Source organism: Cydia pomonella, chromosome 1, assembly GCF_033807575.1.
Source record: "Cydia pomonella isolate Wapato2018A chromosome 1, ilCydPomo1, whole genome shotgun sequence".
Lineage (NCBI taxonomy): Eukaryota > Metazoa > Arthropoda > Insecta > Lepidoptera > Tortricidae > Cydia > Cydia pomonella.
In genome coordinates this window covers 16,150,748-16,175,120 of record NC_084703.1, presented here as the reverse complement: position 1 = coordinate 16,175,120, position 24,373 = coordinate 16,150,748, and the positions used below count along the sequence as shown (strand labels likewise).

Below are 24,373 nucleotides of genomic sequence, written 5' to 3'. Positions count from 1 at the left end.
AGAGCCCCTAGTGCAAAATTCGATAGCGATACGTGACGTCCGCGTTTGCGTTAAGTCTCATTTGTATGGAGTTTAGAAACAGCGCACCAAGCGGGACGTTTTGGAAACTAAAAATCCCATACAAAATGAGACTAAACGCAAACGCGTACCTTACGATTCGCTATGGAATAAATTTACACTAGGGTACAGACATCACTTAATAGTCTCAGTTTTTTTAGTAAATTAATTCATTATAAAATCGGAGTATACAACTAAATTATGTTCAAGGTTTTGTAAAGGCTCTTCACACAATTTCAAGAAAAGCTTACTTGTTGGTAACACACGGTATAATAATTACGAACACACGCCGATGTAGAGCAATGACTTTAATACGACTGACTTGCCGTTGTTAAGCGTCATTAATCAAAGTAAATTGACATTTATAATCAATCATAAACTAATACTAATCGTTTTGCGCAGAGCACGGCTTTTCTCATTAATCGGGCCGTTAGAGTAATCTTGGGCCAGCTGTGACGGCCGGCAGCCTTCAATCGATACTTAAATTAAAATTAAATACAACATTTGAAATTTGTTTATAAAAGCATTCAGTATGTCTGCTGTTTTACCTATTCAATTTGAACGCTTTTATGGTTAGAGAATTAGCATTCGCACTCCTTTTTAGGGTTCCGTTATAACTTAAACCGTTATTAAGGTTAGCACTGAGCAAGTGTTTTGGTCTATTCTGACAGAAAACGTGTGAAAATACCCATTTAGAAACGTAAAATATACCTGCCAAAAATCCTAGCGACATAAATATATTAATGATTGTTATTATATGGTTTAGGTTATGCACATTAATCTATTCGGAGGATAACATTACAAAAATGAAAACTAAAGCTTCACACAGCACACTTCCGTCGAGGCCGTGTTTTTCATAAAATATATCCTCACCGTTGATTTCTATTCCCTAGTGTTTATTTTTATTACCATTGTAATCATCGTCTTCCTCGGGTTGTCCCGGCAATTTGCCACGGCTCGTGGGAGCCTGGGGTTCGCTTGGCAGCTAAACCCAAGAATTGGCGAAGGCACTAGTTTTTAAAGCGATTGCCATCTGACCTTCCAAGTTCCAACACAGAGATTAACTAGGCATTATTGGGATTAGTCCAGTTTCCACACGATGTTTTCCTTCACCGAAAAGCAACTGGTAAATATCAAATGATATTTCTTACATATGTTGCGAAAAACTCATGGATACGAGCCGGGGCTTGAACCCGCGACCTCCGAATTGAAATTCGCAAGTTTTTACCGGTAGGCCACTAGCGCTCTTTTTTATTAACATAATAATAGAAATAAAAAATCTTTGTAGCTAAGCTTCTGAGTGCACAGCTACGTATATTTTCAATACCGATTTAAAATAATTTTCACAGCATCTGCGTCTCGTGAAATCACAAAGGGCAAAGCCGTTGTCCGATGTGAATCTTACGCAGCACTGTGATAATAAGTACTTAGGTACCTTGGTGGAAAAAAATATCGGAAGCCATAAATTTTACTTTCCCATGTATCGATCGAAAATTAAATGGCCTCCTGGAATGAGGTAAGCGATTAGGCGGCCGCGACCGCTGCCGCACGAGCCACAACGACCCATGTAATTGCTCCGCAACATCTCACCAAAACTAAAACTAAATCTAATAATCTAAAAATATGGCCACACTGATTTCGTGTTGTATTAGAGCTCAACAATGATTTCAATCAAATAGAAATGGCTTGTACAAGTTGGGCTGTACCAAGAGCAAAAATGTAAACATTTAATTTTATTAAATTATTATCCATAAAATATATATTTTCACTTTAGTCGAGTAATATGAAAAAGATTATTGTTAGGGGAACAAAAAAAAAGTATTATCGATGTCTAAAAATATGCGAATTCATGTAAAAGAATTCGGTTCTGTGATTTAAGTAGTGTTTGGTGAATCACTGTACCACGATGTTTAATCAAATAATTCCTAACGAGCTACATACATGTCGTGATGATGCATTGTACATCGTAAATATAAATGTCAGGTTCACCATAATAAAAAAACCGGACTAGTGCGAGTCGGACTCACCCACCGAGGGTTCCGTACTTTTTAGTATTTGTTGTTATAACGGCAACAGAAATACATCATCAACGCCGTATTTGTCTAACTATATACGGACTATGTAAGTCGTAATGGGCTGTATATGTTCGGTAAATATGGCGCTTATTCGTTTAACATATTCCATCATACCCTCAATTACCTAACTTAAATACATAAGACACATACATATTTTCGAAACAGCAAAAAAATATTGTACCTTAAAAAAAACTCGTAAAAAGCAATCATTCTGATTTGACTTATTCATGTATTTTCCTGTTTGCGTTAAAATTATATTTTCATTTATATCAATCTTAACAGGTATAGTTATCTTAATAGGTATTTTTAATCAGTAACACTATATATTCGCACAAAGGACTTGCCAATTAAAAGATAATCTATTACAATTAACAGAGAAGTCATAAGCCGTGGCGGATACCTAAGTACACAATAACCGCCGTGGTCGAGCGAAATATCTTAGACATCTGAATTAAATTAATATTAGAACACTGTAAACATAGATATTCAATATCTAAGCTAAATCAGTGCTGCAGGATTTAGATTAATATTCATATATGTATCTATTTCTAACGAGCCAAAATAAGGATTCTCAATGTCTTTATTAGTCAGTTTGACACATTTATGCAACTGAAAATCTATGATTTGTACCAATTAATATCGGTATGTCGGGTCTCCTCACTGGCAAATACCTCTAAACGCGTCGAGCACATGACTTTATATAATTTAGAGCACAATGGCTAAGATAACCTAACCGTCTAATATTAATTAGCCTTATGTATACTAGGATTAGGGACGTGAGCTTAATGAATAAATGAGTCCGCCTGGCTTGAGGCAGTGGCACATTTCCGCGTTAGTTAAACGCGGAACCTGAGAGCGCGCCGCCACCGCGCGGAGGGCCGTGAACACCGCCGTCGGTCCACAAAAATGCTCATAAAAATTGATTACTGACCGTAGCAAGAAAATGCAATCTGCTCGTTCCAGCATTCAGGGGGGCTCCTCTCGATGTTCGCGCGCCGCCCCCCTCACCTGCTACTGCTATACACCCCTCAACCAACGCTTTAATAGCTCGCGGCCCTTATTTTATTTTTACTATGTTACTTCGTTGCTGCGCTCTTTAAATTGAAAGCTAAATTGAAAACGTAATTAGGTTGAAAGTAATTAAGTCCTAAAATCATTATTGTTCATGTATTATTATTAGGCAGATTTCTATAGAACGCTGACTGCAACTATAATAAACAAAACTGCGCCAGTTTTATTAAAAAAGTTTTGGAGAGTCGATCTACAGAGCAGCACTTTATTCAGACTGCTGCAATTTGCTTCCTTTCAATCACGATTATTATAGCTTTGTTACCCACTTATGTATATCTTTTTTAAATTCGAAGGCCCCGTAGATTCGTGTCTCTCTTCTCTCTCTCACTCTGAGCGTAAGCGTGAGCTAAATGGAAATGCGTGCTCGGGACCGCGGATATCATGTTTGTGAATTTCTTTAAAGTTTTAAAATAGAAAAAAGGAATAGCTGAGTTCCCACAAAATAAAATTACGCATTTTTAGAAGCAATTTTCATATTTTTACCTTTCGTGTAAAGTGCATTTTAGACCTATGTATGTTCGTGACTTTATTCCATTGAGCGAAAGTCAAAAAATCTGGATTCAAATCGCTGATAAAAACCTCAAGATTGCAAATAAAAATTTTGGCAACCGTGTTGTTGTCTAAAAAACCGGTACTGAGCGGTATTTTTTCAAAAACACCGCTCTCTAAACCTATGGTACCTACTTAGTCTCAATAGTTTTATTATTAATTACCGCAATTTAGATGTGCCAACAGCGTGTCTTTGTTAATCTGTGTTGTTTTAAGTAAATTAAATATCATTTTTAATAAGAAATATTAGGCTGATCTACCTTTTTACCTGTGACCTAAATACTTTTACAGAAATTAATATCATTATTTTTCAAGTTTAGTAACAAATAAAAGCGCTGGTGGCCTAGCGGTAAGAGCGTGCGACTTGCAATCCGGAGGTCGCGGGTTCAAACCCGGCTCGTACCAATGAGTTTTTCGGAACTTATGTACGAAATATTATTTGATATTTACCAGTCGCTTTTCGGTGAAGGAAAACATCGTGAGGAAACCGGACTAATCCCAACAAGGCTTAGTTTACCCTCTGGGTTGGGAGGTCAGATGGCAGTCGCTTTCGTAAAAACTAGTGCCTACGCCAAATCTTGGGATTAGTTGTCAAGCGGACCCCAGGCTCCCTTGAGCCGTGGCAAAATGCCGGGACAACGCGAGGAAGAAGAAGAAGTAACAAATAAAAGGTATTTTGGTCAAATTAGACTTTCTCTTCTTATCTTTTCTTACTATATGACATTTATTTCAGTTTATACTTCATGAGTAGTATCTCGGAATTGTAATATGTACCTTCGAAATTATAGGTAATTAGTAATTACCTATTTGTTTTTTTGACATTTCAGCATTGCTCTCATAATAAAAGTTATTCCGCATGACTTATAAAGTCACTACGCAGAGTTTGGCTGTTTATTAAAATTTAAACCTGCAAAAAACAATACCTACATCAAAATTTCAATAACAACAACAATACAACAATATGAAATAACATTCGTGATCACCTTATAGCTTGGTTTTCATTCTTTGAACACTTGATCTTATCTTATAAAGTAGACGTGAAGACTCGATTTATTAATATAAAATCGATATAAAGTCGTGTTTGATCCTGACGGAACCAAATTAATTAAATTAGAGAAACAACTGTAACGGACAGTCAAACGTTAAAATACGGTTGTATTAGCAATAAAAACTACTAATATTAAATTTGAATTCTGACGGCGTTACTGTCAATAACTCACCTCTCTGTAGGTATACTGATATACTCACGGAATTGAAGGTTTGTCACTTTTGAACCATTACATATTACATAGAATCGAATACTTCGTGACTTTACATATTACATGTCCAGTATAAATGAAATATTTCCTTGCTTGGGGAAACTTACTAGGAAAATTGTACTTGTGGGGAAAATCCTCGGGATAGGTATATTTTAAACGGCACATCACTTAAATGTAAGAGACTGCCTAAATGACTTTAATTTGTTGTTGAGATAAAAACAATAGACCCTTTTTAATTAATGATGGACCTACTCAAATTATAAACAGTACCAGGAAACGTATAATTGCTTCACAATTTATTCACTGGTTCGACGGGCCTGCTCTTTGTTGAAAGAAAAAAATAGAGAGAGCAATAGATCGCTCTACTTTGTCTTTAATGGAACCTTATAAATAAATAAGTAATTAAAACGTAGAGGGCTCTTAATGTCGACAGAAGAAATATTTAATCCCTGCGTTTGTGAATAATAAGCGCATGTCAAGTGGCACACGAGCCAAGACCTGGGCATTCGTAATGGAGTAACTAAAACGTCCTCCTGCAGGCAGCTTTTCTACTGCTAATTAGCGAGTAGCGACGAGTGATTTTTTTTCATTGACTGTTCATTAAATAAATCTTCCGGCAGTGTGATCGCTGATCAGTGATCAATCAGCGTATAATGTGCCTGAGAGTAGCCCAAAAGAAAATCCTTAGCCGCCGCCTATTTATGACGTCAAAAGATACAAAGAATAATATATTTTAGACCAAGATTTTTAATACTTTTTACGTAAAAGCTTACTGTATTTTTGGTCGGCGGTAAGACAAAGTGGAAACTCTCACTCAGACTTATTAAATAGTTATTTATTTTACAAGGGGGCAAAGTTGTTGTTTAATCGCTCATGCTAATGTTGATACCCGAGTAAGCGAAAGATTCCAACATTGAACCACGAGCGTAGCGAGTGGTTCGAGAAGTGAAATCTAGAGCGTTGATAGGGTTTCAAGGTTAAACAAGCTTTGCCTCCGAGTGAAACAAAACATTTTTCACCACACCAACGCGAGGAAGATACTAACTATGAAATACCAAAAAAAAACAAACCAAATCAAATCCAACTTAATTAAAAATTTATCATCCAAAATCATCATTTAAAAGTCAATTCTACCAGCTAACATAAGGAAACGACTCAAAATTTGCATCTGATTACTTTGCATCACATGTGGATAAAATGCAACTTCCTCATTAGTTTTAGAACAATCAAGAGGGCCTTTACCAGTTGGTGTGGTGAAAAATTATATGTTACTATTATATTATTACATATACCTGAGCTGCTAAATTATTACTATAACAGAATGATTATTAATATTTTATTAACCTATTAACAGATTAACTATAAAAATGCTACACTAGGTAACCTTACAGCAAGAGGGCGACATAACTTAGTTTGCACTACGCAAACTGGGGGAACAGGAGTTAAGCCGCTGAAAATCGAAACAAAAATGTCTGCCATGGTTCCTGGTTAATCTTATTAAGTCTGTTCCTAGCGGCGGGGCCAGCCGAGCCGTTGAATACACAACACGTTTAGTCGTTTAGTCAACCTTGTGGAACTGCTAGTTACTATTACTTACAGTTACCACCTAAGTAATAGAAAGTATTTAGAAATATTTATATTTCCAGTACCATGAAGCCGTGGGGTATAAATGTCTCCTAATATCAAATATCGATCAGGAGCAATATGTGACTGGGATAAACTGTTACTCGTAGCTAGCAATCAAACCACAATTTATATTTTATAACTATTTTTTCCTTTACTCTTCTGGGCAAAATTGTACGGTTTCGTTTTTGCGACTGCGTTTTTTTGACGTAGGTACGTTTATTCATGCCGTAACGTATAGATGACGTTTACTATTTTTTGATTCAAAACGAAGCATCATACTTCATACTCGTAGCGTCAGCAAGTAAATTGCGGCAAATAGTAAGCTGAAATATATCATCAAAGCAAACCAGGCGCTTGCAATTTACTTTTTCAAATTACTTGATGGTCGACATTATTGGGCTTGTTAAATTTTTTTAAGCATCGAGAAAGTGCATGGAGGGGTCAATATCTAAAAGCGATCTTTGCGCTTGACTTAGAATTGACAGATAATTTAATTAGATATCTATCAACTGTTAAATAGTTAATGTGTTAGATAGCCCTCAGCAGAACATGGATGTGAATAGTATATAGTATAACATAAGTATGTAAGTGGGGCATACTGAAAGTTTTTAGAATAGAGAAATCTTTTTTATTTTAATGCGTGCTTTAATCTGATCACTCGTCCAATTTTTTTAGACTTATTATGTCATATAAATACAAAGGGATAAAGAGAAGAAGAGTAAAACGGAGAAAAAATATTTCAACCGAATAAAAGAAAATATTCAGGTCGTGTCATACCAGAAGGTTGAGGAGTTGAGAGGACCGGACGAGTTGGAGATTGCTCCACCGAAAAGAGCACAGCTCTCAATATAAGGAAGAAGGAACATAATCTGCTTAAATGCAACTATTTTATCAGTTTTTTTTTTATTAACCGCACAACTACTATGTAAAACTTGATGTCACCGTTGAATAAAATGCTTCTCGAATCTTCTTGAATAAAATGGTCATTCGTTAAAGAACTAATAAAGCGATTATATTTGAAATTATAAGTATGAACAGTCGTAAGAGAACTAGATTTATAAATATGTATAACTGAAGCCTATTGTAACTCTACATACTAACTTGTTGGCTGAGCCCAGAAAGAAATCGTATAAAATTCAGCAATCCTGCGGCGGGCGGTATCATAGTCGCATTTTTATCACTTGTCATATCATGTGTCACTTTCGCACTTACATACTTGTTAGAAAGTGACAGACATGGTCCGCCCGTGTATATCAGTAGTGCCACCTATTAAAATTCTTAAAACTGTGGCAGTTTGCACAACTGCAAATAAGAAAATAATATACAACGTGCCCACGAGAAACCCGAGAGATTTTGACAGTATACTCTTGATCGTATTCTGCTTAGTTAGTAGGATTTATAACAAGCCTGTACATTTAGAATTACATTTTTAGTTGATAATTGTTTTTACACTATTCCTGAATTATTGCTCAAACATGTTTTCCTTCTTTTGGCCTCAGAAATGCGTGGTTAAAATCTCTCGGGTCCATCGTAGGCACCTTGAATGTAACAATAATATGTTGCGGCCTCGTAGGTTTTTTTTATATATTCAGGACCATTGTAAAGTTTTTTTGAATGATGTGATTATTTCTGCAATTGAGAAACTATGTCGCTGTTTCTAATTGGGTGGCTCTGGATTATTTGAAATTCATTGTGAAATGGAATTTTACAGAATCTCTTCCAAATCTCGCAATCTCGCAATTGGTCGTACTAAAGTTATTTATAACAGTATGCGAAATCAGTTGCTTTTGCTTCATGTGAGAGGAGTTTCAGTAAATTAAAATTAATCAGAAATTGCTTGCAGGCTAGAATGACTGAATCCAGATTAAAACATCTTGGCATTTTAACAATAAAATATATCTAATATATACCTTTTATAACGCAACACAAAATATAAAGTATGATGACGTGAGTATGAAGTTAATTTGTTATAAACTTTACACATAACGATTGAATAATGAAAAAAAATAGTTTTATCATAAATTATTTTATTAGTATATCCTTCACGGGACAATGGTGACCGGGACATTTGGGAGGCATGTGCAGAGCTGAAGTCAACACGTAGGTGCCCTTTGACACTTACGAAATGTAAGGGTGTCCTTGTCCGTGTCATAGAACGCACGCAGAAGCAACACCCGCCAGGGTGTAAGAACTATTTAAATTTCATGGAATCTAAAATGAAAGCGATGGAGTAAATTCTGAGCTATGGAATATTAAACATAAATTTATATTACTTTTTTATATATTTTACAATTTTGATTGGAATTTGGGGTGATTCCCACAATTTCCGCACCGGGTGCCTCCCATGCTAGCTACGCGACTGGATTATACTTCACAAAAGGGAGTAAACATCAGTGTGACATTAAATAATAGTTAATTTTTTTAATGAATCTACTTTATTAGAGCATTTGGTTATACACTAGTATTTGGTTCTCCGACAAGTCTGTACTTCAGCATATACGCATCAAACGTAGGGTACCTACTTCCTACTTTTCAGTAACATGCTTAGATTTGGCTGCCATACAAGTACATATGGTAAAACATGTACAGTAGCAATCTTGTCAGGCCCATTCACATGAACTATACATCAAAATAATGATAATAGCTTTTGCGCTATGCAAGTTCCAACCATGTTAAAAAAGAAATATAAATGAATAGGGATCAATATCACGTAAGTAATTCACCATTAAATAAGCTTTTAAATCATATACGAATAATAAGGAATATGTACCTACTTATAACTTTTTAATCAATAAAAACCTTCGTGACTGAATTTATGGGCTGACTAAGTAGTTTTGATGGTAGGTAAGGTACCCGCTGCACGCTGCGGGTACCTTATACGCCGCCATTGCACGCCAGAACTATGACCCTGACTTGATAGTAAGCTGCTGACTGAGCAATGCGCATAATATGAACATGGTATATTTATGTACGGCCGCTGTGCTGTGTAAGCGTAAGGCACAGACTACATATAACAGTAATAAGTGTGATCTTTACATACTTGTCTAAGGAGCGCTGGTTAAAGCGGTTTTAAAAAAGCAATTTTATCTTTTGGGTTTTTTTCTCACTTATAAGACGTATTTTTGCAAACATAATATTTAACGAACAGATTTACTTATATGAAAACCTGTGACTGTGATTTTCCCTCGTGTCCCCGCTGTCGCGGACGCCCGATCTGTTCTTTTTGTACGGTACGACCGTTGTTTAACGGCGAGCGTTTGTTCTACGCGATGTACACAGAACTGCGGGACACCTGAACAAACAATACTTTAATTCCATTAGTTTGAGACTCACTTTGTTTTCACCGTACTTGGGTTAAAACCCCAAGTTGTTTGCTGTTAGATTCTACTACACGTTTCTTATTTCAGGTAATTTTCAAATGTTTTTTTAAGAGCTTGTAACATCGCAAGATATAGATTTATATTTAATTTCGAAGAATACATGATATAAATTAGTAATTGGTTAAGTAAATATTGTACTTACATATTAACAGATGCGCGGCGTTCGTAAAATGACGAAACATGAAAAATATTAACGACACCTTCGGCCTTTTCCCAGGGCCTGTAAATCCGCTAGGCGCGAAGCCATTTTCTACGCTCGGTAAACTTAGAAACTGGGCCAAAGTAGGCTTTTGCGAAATATACGGGAAATTCTCTCCCTCGCTATATTACAAGAACTATTTCTTTGTAAACTTCTCACATACCATAAAATAAAAATGTAAATTTAACTCTCATATTTTCTAAACAAGTGCGATGTACGCCCAGTATTGTACGAGTATTTATGTCCGTTCAACGTCGGAGGGTAATGATTTTAGGTACATGTTAATCTTATGTAAGTAACCAATTTTTATAACTTTTTACATTACCTACTTCGCTTATATTGCGCTTCAATGTTTAAGTTATTGATACCTACTATATTTCTGAATATCTTTGGGTCAATTCAGAAACATCGGTACTTTTTGAAAATAATTGCTTAATAGGTAAGCATGGGTGTTTGAGTTCCTAGTGCTTTTAATAATGAAAGTTTTACCACCCAAAATTACAAAATACTATCTCATTTCGATCCCGGATTAGGTATAAGTAAAAAAGTTCGATTGACGGAAAAGAGATCGTTGTTGGGATTGGGCGTATTCTTCAGCTTCCCGGATTTTAATCAAATAAATGATGCGCCGTTGTATTATATTTGTGTCAGCTGTTGGGAGTGACATAGGTTATATTTGTCAAACAAATTATTTGTTCTGTGGCAACAAAGGATTGCAGGCTCATTGCTTATTTATCAAACGTAATACGAACATCAGAAGACCTCTTATATTTCTTTTTTTTTTTTTTTGACATTGTTTTAAAGTTATATTTTTTATAAACGCAACCAGCTGCGGAAACAGTGGAAACTTAGTACAAAGTTATTGATTTTTCGCCTACAATGGAGCAACTGTGTCGTGAAGAGGCAAGAGACAGACATACAGATTATTTTCGAATTTATGATATTGAGGATAGTAGGGTTTTCTTCGGAATCTTTCGAGTACTTATGCATCTCATGTATTTTATTCCTTTCTGCTTTACGTTACCTTAGATAATTACATTCCTATGTTGTGGCAGCGAATAGGTACTCTTATGGAAAACCGAGCCAAGCGAAACGCCCGATGCGGAGCTGCATTTGCATACCCATTTTTGGCATTCAATCGCCGAATCGTAATTGGTAACATAGGATTGAGGCGGATTTAAAAAATCTGCAATCCGCCCAAGTTAGTCCGTCGGGTAGAATAGCTGGCGCGTATTTTGTTACCTATGTAGTTATTCATAAACAAAGTGTTTGGTGGATCTTGTATAGGTAACATGTTTTTTACCAAAGAATAATACTAACCAGGACCTCGTTGTTTCTTTTATTATTACGTATTTTCACTTATTACATTATTTTCACATAACTCCATTTACAGAATATAAAACTATTTTAACCATGCATTTGCAACCTTTGCAGCCTTGCAATGTGCAACTTCAAAGCCTTAGCCTTAAATTGTAACCAAATTCACGCGTGATTTAGTAAACACTATGAGTACCTAAAAACGTATAAACTTACATTTATAAATTATAATATGTTGTCGGACAATATGTGAGCACTCTACATTTTTCCCTTAAATTCGCCTGTTATTCGATGCGCCGATAGATTACCTATAAATGTATAATATGTGACTAATAGGCAAGGTAGTGAAGAAACCTTTTTTGCAGCTCCAGATATGCGAGACGGATGGCATCGAGGAACTGAGCGACGAGGAATCCCCGACCGGCACCCGCCGTCGACTTGTAGTTGTCAAGACTCTCTGGCGAGGCTGCCATAACGATATCAAGTAAGAACTTAGCTGATATTTTGCGTGCTACTTTACTTTTGTATACTATATTTTCAATCTATATTTTAAGTGGTTTTATCCGAGACAACGCAGAAGAGTAGATACCTACCCTTTAGTAGCAGATATCTACGCTTCACTGACTTTTATTAACCATCAGTAATAATAGCTCTAAAAATCGGCTATGCGTGGTACATAAAACAAAAAATACGTATTTAGTACAATATTTTTATTCAATACGAGTTTATAGGTACTCCCAACGCCAAGTATGACATTCGATTATTAAGCTTATTATACGTAAATATTTTTTTAATTAGCTAAACTTGAATCACTGAGCCACTCAGAGCTAACAATACCTAATATAAAAGTTTTATTGCATATTAAAACGTACGTAGTTTTTTGCATATTAATAATACCTACCTACGTAATAAACCTACTAAAATGGGTATAAGCTGTATAAGCTCAGAATGTGATGTGAGACATTCATTACACGCAAAAAATACGAACTTCGAAGTCCCGGGAAGCAAAAATAATTTGCGCGTAAGACAAAAAAAGTCTACGAATTACGAAAGCCTACTCATTTCAAATTTTCTGTCTATTAATAAGTAGTAAGTACTTTCATAGTATGTACGTTTGTAACGTTGTAAATTACATATAACTAACACATTTGGACCTTAAAGAGCCAATAAAGACGCATTCTTAACTACTTATGTGATAACGTTTCCAGGGCGGCGTTTGCCAGAGAGGCGACATGGGGCGCTGGGCTGAAACACCCACAGCTCGCCAGAGTGCTCGGCTTGAGTCTACTCGAACCCCCGTGCGCAGCGCTCGACCGCGGCAACGCTGCACCCTTGCCTACGATATTGAAACCGGACAACAAATTGAAGTACGTACTGCATGTGAATGATTCACACTGGGTAGCATGCAGTGGCATAATACTAGCACTGCACTAGTTCCACGCCAAATATATCTGTTGTAGGTATAGCAAAATGTGGAAAATTCTGAGATGGTGATATCAAGCAAATATGGTTAAAGTATTTCTATATTTGTGTTAAGGACACCTTGTATTATACGCATATGATACTCGTATGTTTTGAAAGGGGCCGAAATACGGCTTCTAGTTTCCTTAGACATTGTGTTTATGTGCTTTGTAATTTTAATCAATTTATAATCAAAGACAGTAAATTATCTTCCCCAGTATGTTAGTTAGGTATAAGTTTTACTTTTACATCGCTTACAGTTAATTAAACACTTTCTCCTACCTTTGTCAGGTTTACGGAATAAAACAATTTTTAATGTAGTGCAACAGATGTGCTTAGCGTGAATATAACGCTATAAAGTTTTTATATGTGTGTCTCGAGCAATGTCTTGTCCATTTTCACGCTCGCTCAGCACGAGTCACGCTGTAGTCTTCCCGTTTAACGACTGTGTGTAAGATTAATTCCCTATCGGAATACCTTCCAGGAGCATAAATCTTCACGTAAACTAAACTATTTTTTTCAGCTATTCGAGTTTGATTCACATATGCTGCCAGATCGCAGCAGGCATGAAGTACCTGGAGTCTTTCGAATTAGTGCACCGGGATCTCTCCGCTCGGTAAGCCTTATTTAGTAAATTTGATAGGTAAGAAATGTCTTACCGCCACCAAATCCAAAAAGTCAGGGAATAGGCTAGAAAAGAAGTTTTTTTCTTATTAATGGTATCTGACAACGCACTTTGTTTTGAGGATCAAATGTAGGTATATATGGGACCCATGACATTGAAGCAATACAAATGGGAGAAATATCCTTCAGTCTTACAATCGTAATGCACACACGAAACGCCCTAAACTGTACTTGATCCTGACGTCATGTCACGATTAACACATTCACTGCCACTGACCCGCCAGGCGAGTTTTCTGTTCGTAGGCGCTTTTCGCTACATACAGTGTTTTCCCGTGTTATCGGCTACGTTCGTAGCACGTAGCTCGCGCTGGCAGTGATTGTGTTTGAAGTATGGAAAACAATAAAATTGCTATTTTAACGGTAAAATATTGCATTTAAGTGGCCATACAATTTATTGTTTAATAATATGGAAGGAATTTATTGGTGTTATTTTTAATAGCCTCCTCGCCTAGTCGATTGTGACCCTGCCTATGAAGCTGGTGGTAGAGTTCGAATCTTGGTTAGAGCAATTATTTGCTTTATCATAAGTATTTGTTCCTAGTTCCTATCCCATATTGAGATTACTGTGGGACCAGGTCGATTTGTGTAAGATTGTCCAATTGTTTATTTAATTTTTGTTTGTATGTTATAAAAAAACTTAATTTTTTAAACACCTCGAAGTCTTATATTTTTTAAGTTTCGGGCGGGCGTTATATCATTTGTTTTCCTTCTTATTTCCTGACTTACGCTCCTCATTAGTAGCTACAATCTTTGCCTTAGTACCTAAATATTCCAAATTTTCAGCAACGTAACAGTAAGTGAGGAGCTGAGCGTTAAGGTGTCGGACTACGCAATGTTTTGCGACGAGTTCGTGGGAGACTACCACGTCATGGCCGACGGCTCGCGCTTTCCCCTGCGTTGGATGGCCTGGGAGAGCCTACTGATGGTGATTATTACTAATTATTTTATACCCCGAAATCGTCGCGCGAAAGAGCATTACTGTATGATAAATATGTAAGTAAAGCTCATGATTCTCAGTAAAAGGTCCTTGATTTCAGATTAAACTTAAAACTTCCACTCGTATTATAATAGACGCAGACGTTGAAAAGAGCCTTACACCCGTAAATTCGTTCCCATCAGAAAAGAATATAGATATTGCATCGAACCCCCGTCGCCAATTTTAGGAATGGCTTAAATTTGCCGACTTGTACTTTGATATAATAAAAAGTAGGTAAATTTGTGGTTCGAATTTTGCCTTTATACATTATTTACTGAACTAAAGTGCCATGATACAAATAGAATGTCACTTGTAGTTCCTTCGCTTTTTATATTTTTACAATTATTCAATACTTCTACCGCAGGGCATGTATTCGCCTGCTAGCGACGTCTGGTCGTTCGGTGTCACGGTGTGGGAGGTGCTGACGTACTGCACAGCCAAACCTTTTGAAGAGATGGATGATGACCAGGTACTATCTAGACACGCGGTAACGTGTCACGCCGAGTTCAAAAGAAGAGAACTGGCGATACAACGGCCGTGTTATAATTACATGAACCATTTGGAGCCACTTTTGACCCCTACGTAACTCAAAATCGACTAAACATAAATATATGAAATTTGGTTCATTTATACCCTTATACCTTACCCTATTTAGACCCTTAAGGCTAACTAAAACCCCAAATTTCATAAATATAGCTCAACCGGTTCTTAAGATACAAACATCTAATAATCGGGATTTTGCTCACTGACTGACTGACCTAACTGTCGTGTCGTGTCGTGTGAGGTCGTAGCTGTCCAACGGATGGACCGATTTCTATGAACTATGCTGCCCTATTAAAAACAAAGCTCTTATATCGTAATATAAAAATTCCTTACATTTTATTTAACAAAAAATGTCTTGGGCAGGACCACTAAAATATAAGTGTGCTTAATTGAGCACATAGGGCAGCATCTTAATGTTTTTTTTTTTTAAATGGAGAAGGGCGAAGTTTGATAAAGAAACGGTGTTTTTTATGATGTATGACATTTTCCAACAAACAGATTTATTTACCCACTAAGCCAGGGGTTCCCAATCTTTTTCAACATGCGGCGCAGTTACAAGTTTAGTATTTTACTACGGCGCCCTTGTAAATTTAAAATCACGGTCGAAAAAGAGTGACACGACGCTATATTATTTACCGATGCGAGCGCTCAAATAGGTACCCGCGAATATTTGTGGTTTCGGATAATGATAGAACTCACGGCGCCCCTCTTTACTTTCTACGGCGCACCAGGGCGCCGCGGCGCACACTTTGGGAACCCCTGCACTAAGCGCCTATATAATTAATTATAACTAAAATAAGATTTAGTTACGAAATCAACTATGATATATCCCATCAAAAATATAAATGTGAATTACGTGACAGCAGCGAATGTACAGTACACTTGCGTAGTAGCTTTTTCTTATGAGCACTTTGCTCCGGTTCTAATTCTCGCCTCGAGTTCCATTGGTCGGATGTAAAAATCAAAAAAAAAGTCAAAATTCAAAAAAAAAATTTTGTTAATACATGTACAGTAATATCATACTGTGACATGAAAAATACATACTTAGCAAAATTTATAAATACAATCAAACAAATGGAAGCCAGTAACGAAATTATTTGGTTTCGATGATGGTGCCGCCCTTCCACACTCCCACTGACAGAGTTACTATTTATTACCGTTATATAAAAATGTAATATCTGCTTAGGTATATTCTCCTTTACGAGTAAGATATTGCATTGTTTTCAGATGTAAGAGACAGTTCAACGTCTTAAACATATATTCTAAACAGTTCACCTCTACCCCATACTAATGTGTGATATTAATGTATAACTTATAATTTAGAAAATTGCCCAAAGATGAAGTAACAAATACCGGCGTTGCTAATAGGTGGTGGCGAACGCGAGCGAGTGGAGGCGCGGCGGGCGCGGGGCTCGCGTACCCGCGGCGCCGCCGCCGCGCTGCCGCCGCGAGCTGTACGACCTCATGCATGAGTGCTGGCGCCGCGAGCCCGCGCAGCGCCCGCGCTTTCACGACCTGCATCGCTACCTGGAGCGTATGACGCACGGCTTCAAGCCGCCGCACGCCACCCTTCGCTGAATCCAATATTAACGACGAGCCTCGGCGTCAGTGATCATTCACCGATCGATCTCATTACATTAGATAGGTTTTTAATATATTTCCCACTGAAACCCTGATCCAGTTAGTATTAATAAATGTTTAGTTTATAAACGCAATGAATAATTTGATGAATTTTCAGTCATTAAATTTACTGTTGTAAAATCGTCGTGCTCACATTATCCATTGGCGTCCATGTCAACGATCTATGTATTTGTAGATTTTCTAGTTTCAAATATTCAGTGACGCTCGGCCTAACCGATTGATTAGATGCAAAACTGAATAGATATCTGGACTGCTCGATAGGTCCATCATTGGAAGCATCAGCGTTTTTATATAAGTCCAAATTATTACATTGAAAACAAATATAATTAATTTATAAGAATTTTTAAAATGCCATACTCGTGTCTTGGACATTTTGACGACAGACTGATAGGAAAAATCGAGCAGTATTAAGTTCAGTATTAAATTAACAATAGTATAGGTTGTAGGTTAGAGCGTGTTTTATGTAACACGCAGCTTTGCATTTAAACTGGGCACTGGCTGAGCTCGGGGCTCCGCGGCTCAGCCAGTATCCAGCCGCGCCAAAAAGCAATTTTAATAATGTTAAAAACCAGGGCACCTCGATGTTACTAAGCACCACATCGTGTGCCGAGGTTTACAAGCTAGACGTAGGTTTCTGAATTGCCTTCTGGTTATACGTGAATGCATGCCCTTGTACATACAGTTGATGATTAATGAATATTATCAAAGTGTTTTGGAAGATATTCAGAAACCTACAAATCCCTTGAGTGTTGATTCTCTAGTCGATTTGGATTCTTGTCATTCAGGAAATAAATGAGACCGTATAATTATTACGAATCTAGCCTTTTTGGATTATATCTTATTGATTACGAAATCGCCTAGTACTTCGCGGTATGTCTACATACACAGTTTTGTAGTCTATAGCGTAGGAAAGTCCAAAATATTCTATCTTCCTTGAATGGGTTTTCTAACTTTCGATTTACTCGAAAGTTCGTAATTATATACCAACCCGGCAAGAGGATCAACATGTTTAAGTAAATGTTTCACACACTGTTTCAGCGCCCTTCGCCTAGCGCCCCACGATCTTCCACTCACCGCCTTTACGGCAACCCTACTCGGGGCTGCTCGAGTACTGGCTGCGGCTCGCCGCTGCTGTCGCCTTCTTTGAAAAACTAGGGCCTTATATCGAGCATGCATTTGACATATCTAAATATTTAAAACAAAAAATTAGTTCCGTGCGTGCAGACAAGAAAAACACAGTAAATGTGTGCAAGCGCATCGCACAGCTATTGATACTTTTAGAATATATATTAGATATTGAATTTGTTTCGAATACGGCCTCCGGTCATTGATTTGGAAGCGACTTTAGTCAGGAGCTTTATTTATATTTCATTCCTGTACTCTAGTAGCCCCTTCCTAGTATATCCAAATCTAATCCTATTTTTTTAACCTGTTTTAAATGTTAAGGTTATTATTATACTTCGGAGATGAGTAATCTCCAGGGCGATATTCGCCCCCTGTGCTTCTTGTTTTCTTCAATAGGCACGTAAAGGTTGCGCTCACACTGCATCCGCAAATATCGATATTACCTACGACTAAGCGAATTTAATAAGAGAGATATGTATTTTAATAGGGATACGAGACGATCGACATCGACCGTAGTAATGGGCCAATTTAACTGAGGGAAGATGTTCTGCTTATATCCATATTTCCGGACGCCACGTGTGATCAGAATATCTAAAGGTTGGATAAAGCCGAATTATTCGTGTTACTCTATAGCTGCCTAATATCGTAATAATAATAAGGAATGATCCAAACATAATTAAATCTATATGAATGTTCTGTGTCATCAATGTTCAGTGTAAGGGTATTCTAAGATCCAGTTGTTTCCCTAACAAAATGGCAATACTATATTGACAATTTATCTAAAAAAAATTAAGTACATTGATCATCATTGAACCTGGTGCATAATTTAACTTTTGAACTGTAACGGTTCATATAGAGAAGCATGTTTTACACAACCTGACTAGTTGAATTGTCGATGAAATATTGCCGTTCCACTAACATATAGGATATAATATTCGTGAACGTCCCCTCCTGACACGCGAGCTAGCGGACCGACAGACGAGGTGTATAGCGAAAAACGAACCGGGATCAGTTGTTTTTAAAATTACACCCATAAGCATTTAATTCAACAGTCGTTTTAGCAACAAATTTCACCTCACTAATAACTTTTTTTTAGTAACCTGTGGGTAACAATAAGTTACTAATACCATAAATTAATTCGGTCTTCTGCCGCTTTATAATTTAGAATGTCAGTATAATAAGTAGTTTTCTTTGCAACTATATTATATTAAGTACGATGTTTGCCTACTGATCCCGTTCAAGCGACATTCACCGCCACATATTTAAATTATAGACGCTTTATATGTGTTTAATAATAATTTATTGATTAGTTTAGTCATAATGGGATACGTGTAATTCTCTTAGCAAGCAATAATCTGAAATTAGTTGTGAATATGTGTGTTACTAATGAGTTAACATTTTTAAGCATAATAATTAATGCAGTAATAAACGCTGAATATCTTGCAGTCTTCCCTAATGTTCTCTGCACTGCACTCCTTTGTAAGTCGAATAATAAGCATTTTTTCGGTAAGTAAACTTTATAATTTCAGTTTTTGTTATGTTGTGTTGCCGCTTTTGTTTATCGGAAGGTCCCTTGGGTAATCCCGTGCATCCCATAATTCTCAGCTACCCAACCAAGACTAGAGACTGCAAAATATAAAGCAGACCCAATTGGACATTTGTAAATAAGGTTGCAGTTGAGAGAAATCCTGCAACGTCAAAATTTCTATTACTGTATTGTTTACTGTGTTTATTTATAGCTGCACAGAATAAGATATACCTAGTTCGTATTGACGTTAGACGTACGGTCATTCATTATTCATATTCACTGCTTACACATTTATGACTTGTTTCAATGTGTGAAATGAAAGCGATTTTGGGAAGATGTTGTTTACTTACCTACTTAATATTATGTTAATACCTAGTAGATGTAGTAGTCATCTTTGAAATAATACTAGTACTATAGTCAGATTCCACGACTAGGCAAATAAAATTTGCATACATGTTTTAAAGATGGCTGCACGCATATAAGTAGGTTCAATAAGTAAAGGTGTAGACACACCGGCGTAGAGTAGACCACGACGCGTGGAAACGTATTTGTAAGACCACTGTCAATTTGTTACTTCTTCTTATTTTAACAATGTCATGAACAGCGTCAACTTTGTACTAACTTGTGTACCATAAAACTAACATTTCTTCTCATTTACTTTTCTACTGAAGTAATAGGTATCTAGATTACGAAAAATATTGTGTTATAATAAACAATGAAGTAAAATATTATTATAAGGTAATTTAATTGTATACTGCATGCAAATGTTGATGTCGTCTTAAAGTGTAAGCTCGCGTATCGAAGACCCTGCATTAAATATGGTCCTAATACAATACCCTTATGCACCTCTCGTCACCACTAGCTCTCAACCACTCCCAACATTTAATCGTAAATTTAAAAGAAAACAGGTTAGCTAAGGAACTAGTAGTATAAGGGAGTCCCTGCAAGAATATATTTCATTTAAAAGAGTAATTGTAATTAATATTAGTTATTGTATTAAACGTTCATGTAACAAGACAGTTTTTAGTTAAGCGTGGGTTATGTACAACGAATGAAAACCTCTACGATACTTTAAAGTATCAGTGCTTATTCCGTAAACCGTATGTAAACTCAACTCGAAAGTACGGTTTGTATGCATTTTTATACAAAGTTGTGTATCGGATCGGCCTCGTGCGCGCCTCGCCTGCCTGCCCCACTGCCGCCGGTGAGCAGCCAATCACTCCTTTGTAAGCTGCTTTTAACATTTTAATATATGCATAATATTTATGCATTACCTGTAAATTAAAAAACCCACCCATATTAACTAAGGCTCAATCAGCGTGCAGTGCCGTAAACATAGCGGCCTAAAATGTATCACTATTACTATTACTAGGTACTTACTCGATGTTACTTTTAGAATGCATCAAATAATCATAAAATATAGCCGTATCCTAAGATGTCCATTATTGCTCACCCATTCTTTTGCACAGAAGTTTTCATAAATAACTTGTTTTAAAAAGCTAAAATTCTAATTGTTTTCTGTCACCGAAATCAATGTTATTCGTATCTTATTCGTTTATTGTTTATATTTATATGTAATTATAATGATACGCCTAACGTGGCTGGAAACCATCTTATCGACTTATTCATGCATGATCAACTTATTTTTCGAAATAAGTAGCTAATATCACCGCGTAACTCTCTCATTCATATTTTGCCGTGACGAGGATGCACGGCAACTTTCCGAGTTTTACTTAACCGTAATATTTTCGGGAGGTAAATCCAGCCCTACGTATTCTCTACTCAAACAAAAGTGATACTCTTTAATTAGGAATTAAGATATTATTAATTTTATCGTATTGTCATATCATTATTGATGTTCCGCATCTTGTCTACATCATCTAAACTTTTTTCCAAGTTAAAATGTTATTTACCTAATACTAATCTTACTAAAACAAGTATTCTATTCCTACTGTTGGCATGTTAGTAGATTAATAGGAGTCATTTTAGCGGGCATTAATATTTAAATAGTGTTACGTCTCACCTCAAGAAACTAATTTTAATAATAAGCATTCAGAAATTACAGTACGACCAGTTACTAAATACCATCTAAACTGGCAAGTTTGCCTTTTTACCTACCGTGTGCCAATTTGTTTTTGGCGGTTTACCTAAAACTTCGGAAGTAATACCAAACATATTCGGTGTACGAAAGTACTAAGTATAGGTATAGGTCTAAGTATTTTTGGATTTATAAAAAATATTCATATATATATAATTAATAAATATCAAGCACTAAACTTAAAAACAATAAAGAAAATCGCAAGAAGCGGTCAAAGTTTTTATGGTTACATTAGGTTAATTTTCACATGAGTTTCACATTCACACCACGTTATTGCATTTGAAAACTGATATTTATAGTAAAATGTTATTTTAACAAATCTTAAAAAAAGATGGCGTTGAAGGAATTGGTAGTACTGTATAGTCTATCTTTTGCTGTAATTTTTATATCACTTAGAGGTTTAAGCCAAAATATACCTTATATTATCAGCGGTTAAGGCGCCTGCGAAACGACTCCTTTAATAAGTGATGGGACCAATGATTTGTGCACTCGATCCCGGTGGCCTGGCACTGCTGCGGTGCGACCGGTGACACCCTTACGGAATGCCCGAAACGACAACTAGGGCACTCAGTGCAACTCTAGCAAGTTCGTATTAAAGACAATATTCTCAATTTTATACAACCTACCTATACTAATTTCGGTTGAGTAGATAGCATAGTTGCTTAAACACCGGTGTACAAGAGAGCAACTTTGTAAGTAATGGATACTACGCCTTTTTTACCTAACAAGAGAATCTCTCACTACGAAAACTCCATTTAAATTTATTCACTTGAACTAGGCGTTTTAACACTTCTTACGCCTGCGTCCGATGTGGCTAAACATATATCGATATTTTCATGTGTTATCACCGTATAGTACTAATATCCCTGTACTTGTTAGTATATACGTTAAAAATAAGTTGTAGTTAATTTTAACCAATGCTATTTTTGCAGACCTTTACTCGTTTTTACAGATCGTACAGCTGTGCTAATTTGACATCGTAGTTTCTATCTAGTGAATGTAAATGGAATAAACCTTTGATTAATTTGAATTTAAGTTTGTTCATTCAAGCAAAAAGTAATTTATCGTCGGTTGTAATTAAGGCGCTACTGTGAAGATGCATTTAGATATCGTTCTTGTCAACCATTCAATAATTATGTTTTGCTTGAAAACGAGACATACCTCTCGCATTGAATGATTGTCCCTATGATAGTTCATTTTTAAATTAAGTAGCAGCCGCCACGTATATTGTTTATTTAGAAATTTAACCTTTAAGCAATAAAAATATCGTAATGGGCGGTTACAGTTTACGGTTCAATTTGTAATTGTTAATAGTCAATTGTACCTCTACCTTACATAATCAATTGCATTAACGTTCGGCAAACACTGGTAAATATACATATATCTTCCATTATTTTTAACTTAAGCCCAAGCAATAGAGACTTGAAGTAACTGTCATAGGGGCACCTCTGTACCCTTCTGTACCCTTGCGTGATTTAATTCCAACATATCATCTTTATCGTTTTGAACCGAACGTCATAATCGTCTAGTTTTAATATGCTATCTATCCATTGAATTTGATCAATACTTTTGTACCTATTGGAGCAAGTCCTAGAGTAAATTTCGAGACTGTTAAACTTGCATTACTGATGGAAATGTTAACAACATACCTAATAATTTAAATCTTCTGTTCTGTTTCCGTATTGGCATTACTTGGTAATATTTTATTTCCGAATTCACGTAGATAGCATATTTTCTTGATGTCGTTTCTATTTTACCTCACACTTATAAATGAAATTCATTCTGTAGGCACAGTATTTATAAATAATCAAAGACTTTTAAGGCAAACGCCTTCTTTTTATGTAATTTTAAATGTTAAAATAAATGTTGAATAACATATCAAAAGAGTTCTTTCATTTTAGCTTTTAGTTGCATTTAGGATTAAAGCTCCAGTGGTCAGCCATGCACCTGATGCACCAAACATAATAGGTACCTATACTTATTATGCCTCACATTTACTTGTATTTAGGTGCTTCTAAACCCCATCATATCCTTGTAAAAATATGCATGTTTTTATTAACTGCTGTCAATTTAAGTACTTATTTTTCACATCAGCATCTGGAACAAGGGTAATTTGCTGCTTAAAAGCAGTGGGCAAAAAAACCGCATCGTTCAAAAACACCCTACGAGTCCTCAATCGTAAAAATTAATTAATGAAATAAAAGTTTAAAATTTAATAATAACACCATATTTTACGTATTTTATTATACCATAAAACAATGAACTTAAAAATAATCGCAATTGTTACGCAAAGTAAATAATTCTACGTTTAACGATCTCTACTATAATTGACAAATAGTTGTATCCGCAATACGGACCGTATCTTTCAAAGTTTTTTTTTACAAAAAGAAGTTGTCGATTGAACTTTCAATTGATGTTCGTTACTTCATTATTTCCATATTATTTTATTGAAATTTCTTTCGTTTTGTTTTAATGCGGTAATTAAACTTAATTGTTAGAATACCTTAAGAAAACATGAATGAAATAGTGATGAAGACGGATTACATTTTTTCAGGTTGTATTTTTACGTTTCAAATATGTTCACACTGCTGTCGTGAAAATGTTTGTGTACTACACGAGATCAAAGTTATTTACATCTCGTGCGCTTTTAAGTCCCTTACTGCGCTCAAGATTCTAAATAAGATTATATTATCACGGAACTCAAAAAGAGCACTCGAAAAAATATCAAACTTTGCTCTCTTGCTGTACAAATAACTATTTACACAAATTGATGTACTTAGTCAG

General features: G+C 36.0%; 1 protein-coding gene across 1 annotated transcript in view; it reads left to right on the top strand.

Annotated features, from left to right (window-relative positions):
- The window catches only part of LOC133516815 (epithelial discoidin domain-containing receptor 1-like), a 277,132-nt gene extending 253,659 nt beyond the window's left edge, over nt 1-23,473 (top strand). The window contains exons 13-18 of the mRNA XM_061849795.1: nt 11,899-12,017; nt 12,742-12,900; nt 13,518-13,610; nt 14,462-14,603; nt 15,019-15,123; nt 16,566-23,473. Of these exons, the coding sequence (XP_061705779.1) occupies nt 11,899-12,017; nt 12,742-12,900; nt 13,518-13,610; nt 14,462-14,603; nt 15,019-15,123; nt 16,566-16,775 (828 nt within the window). The 3' untranslated portion in view covers nt 16,776-23,473. The remainder of the gene's footprint in view (nt 1-11,898; nt 12,018-12,741; nt 12,901-13,517; nt 13,611-14,461; nt 14,604-15,018; nt 15,124-16,565) is intronic.
- Nucleotides 23,474-24,373: the final 900 nt, after the last annotated feature.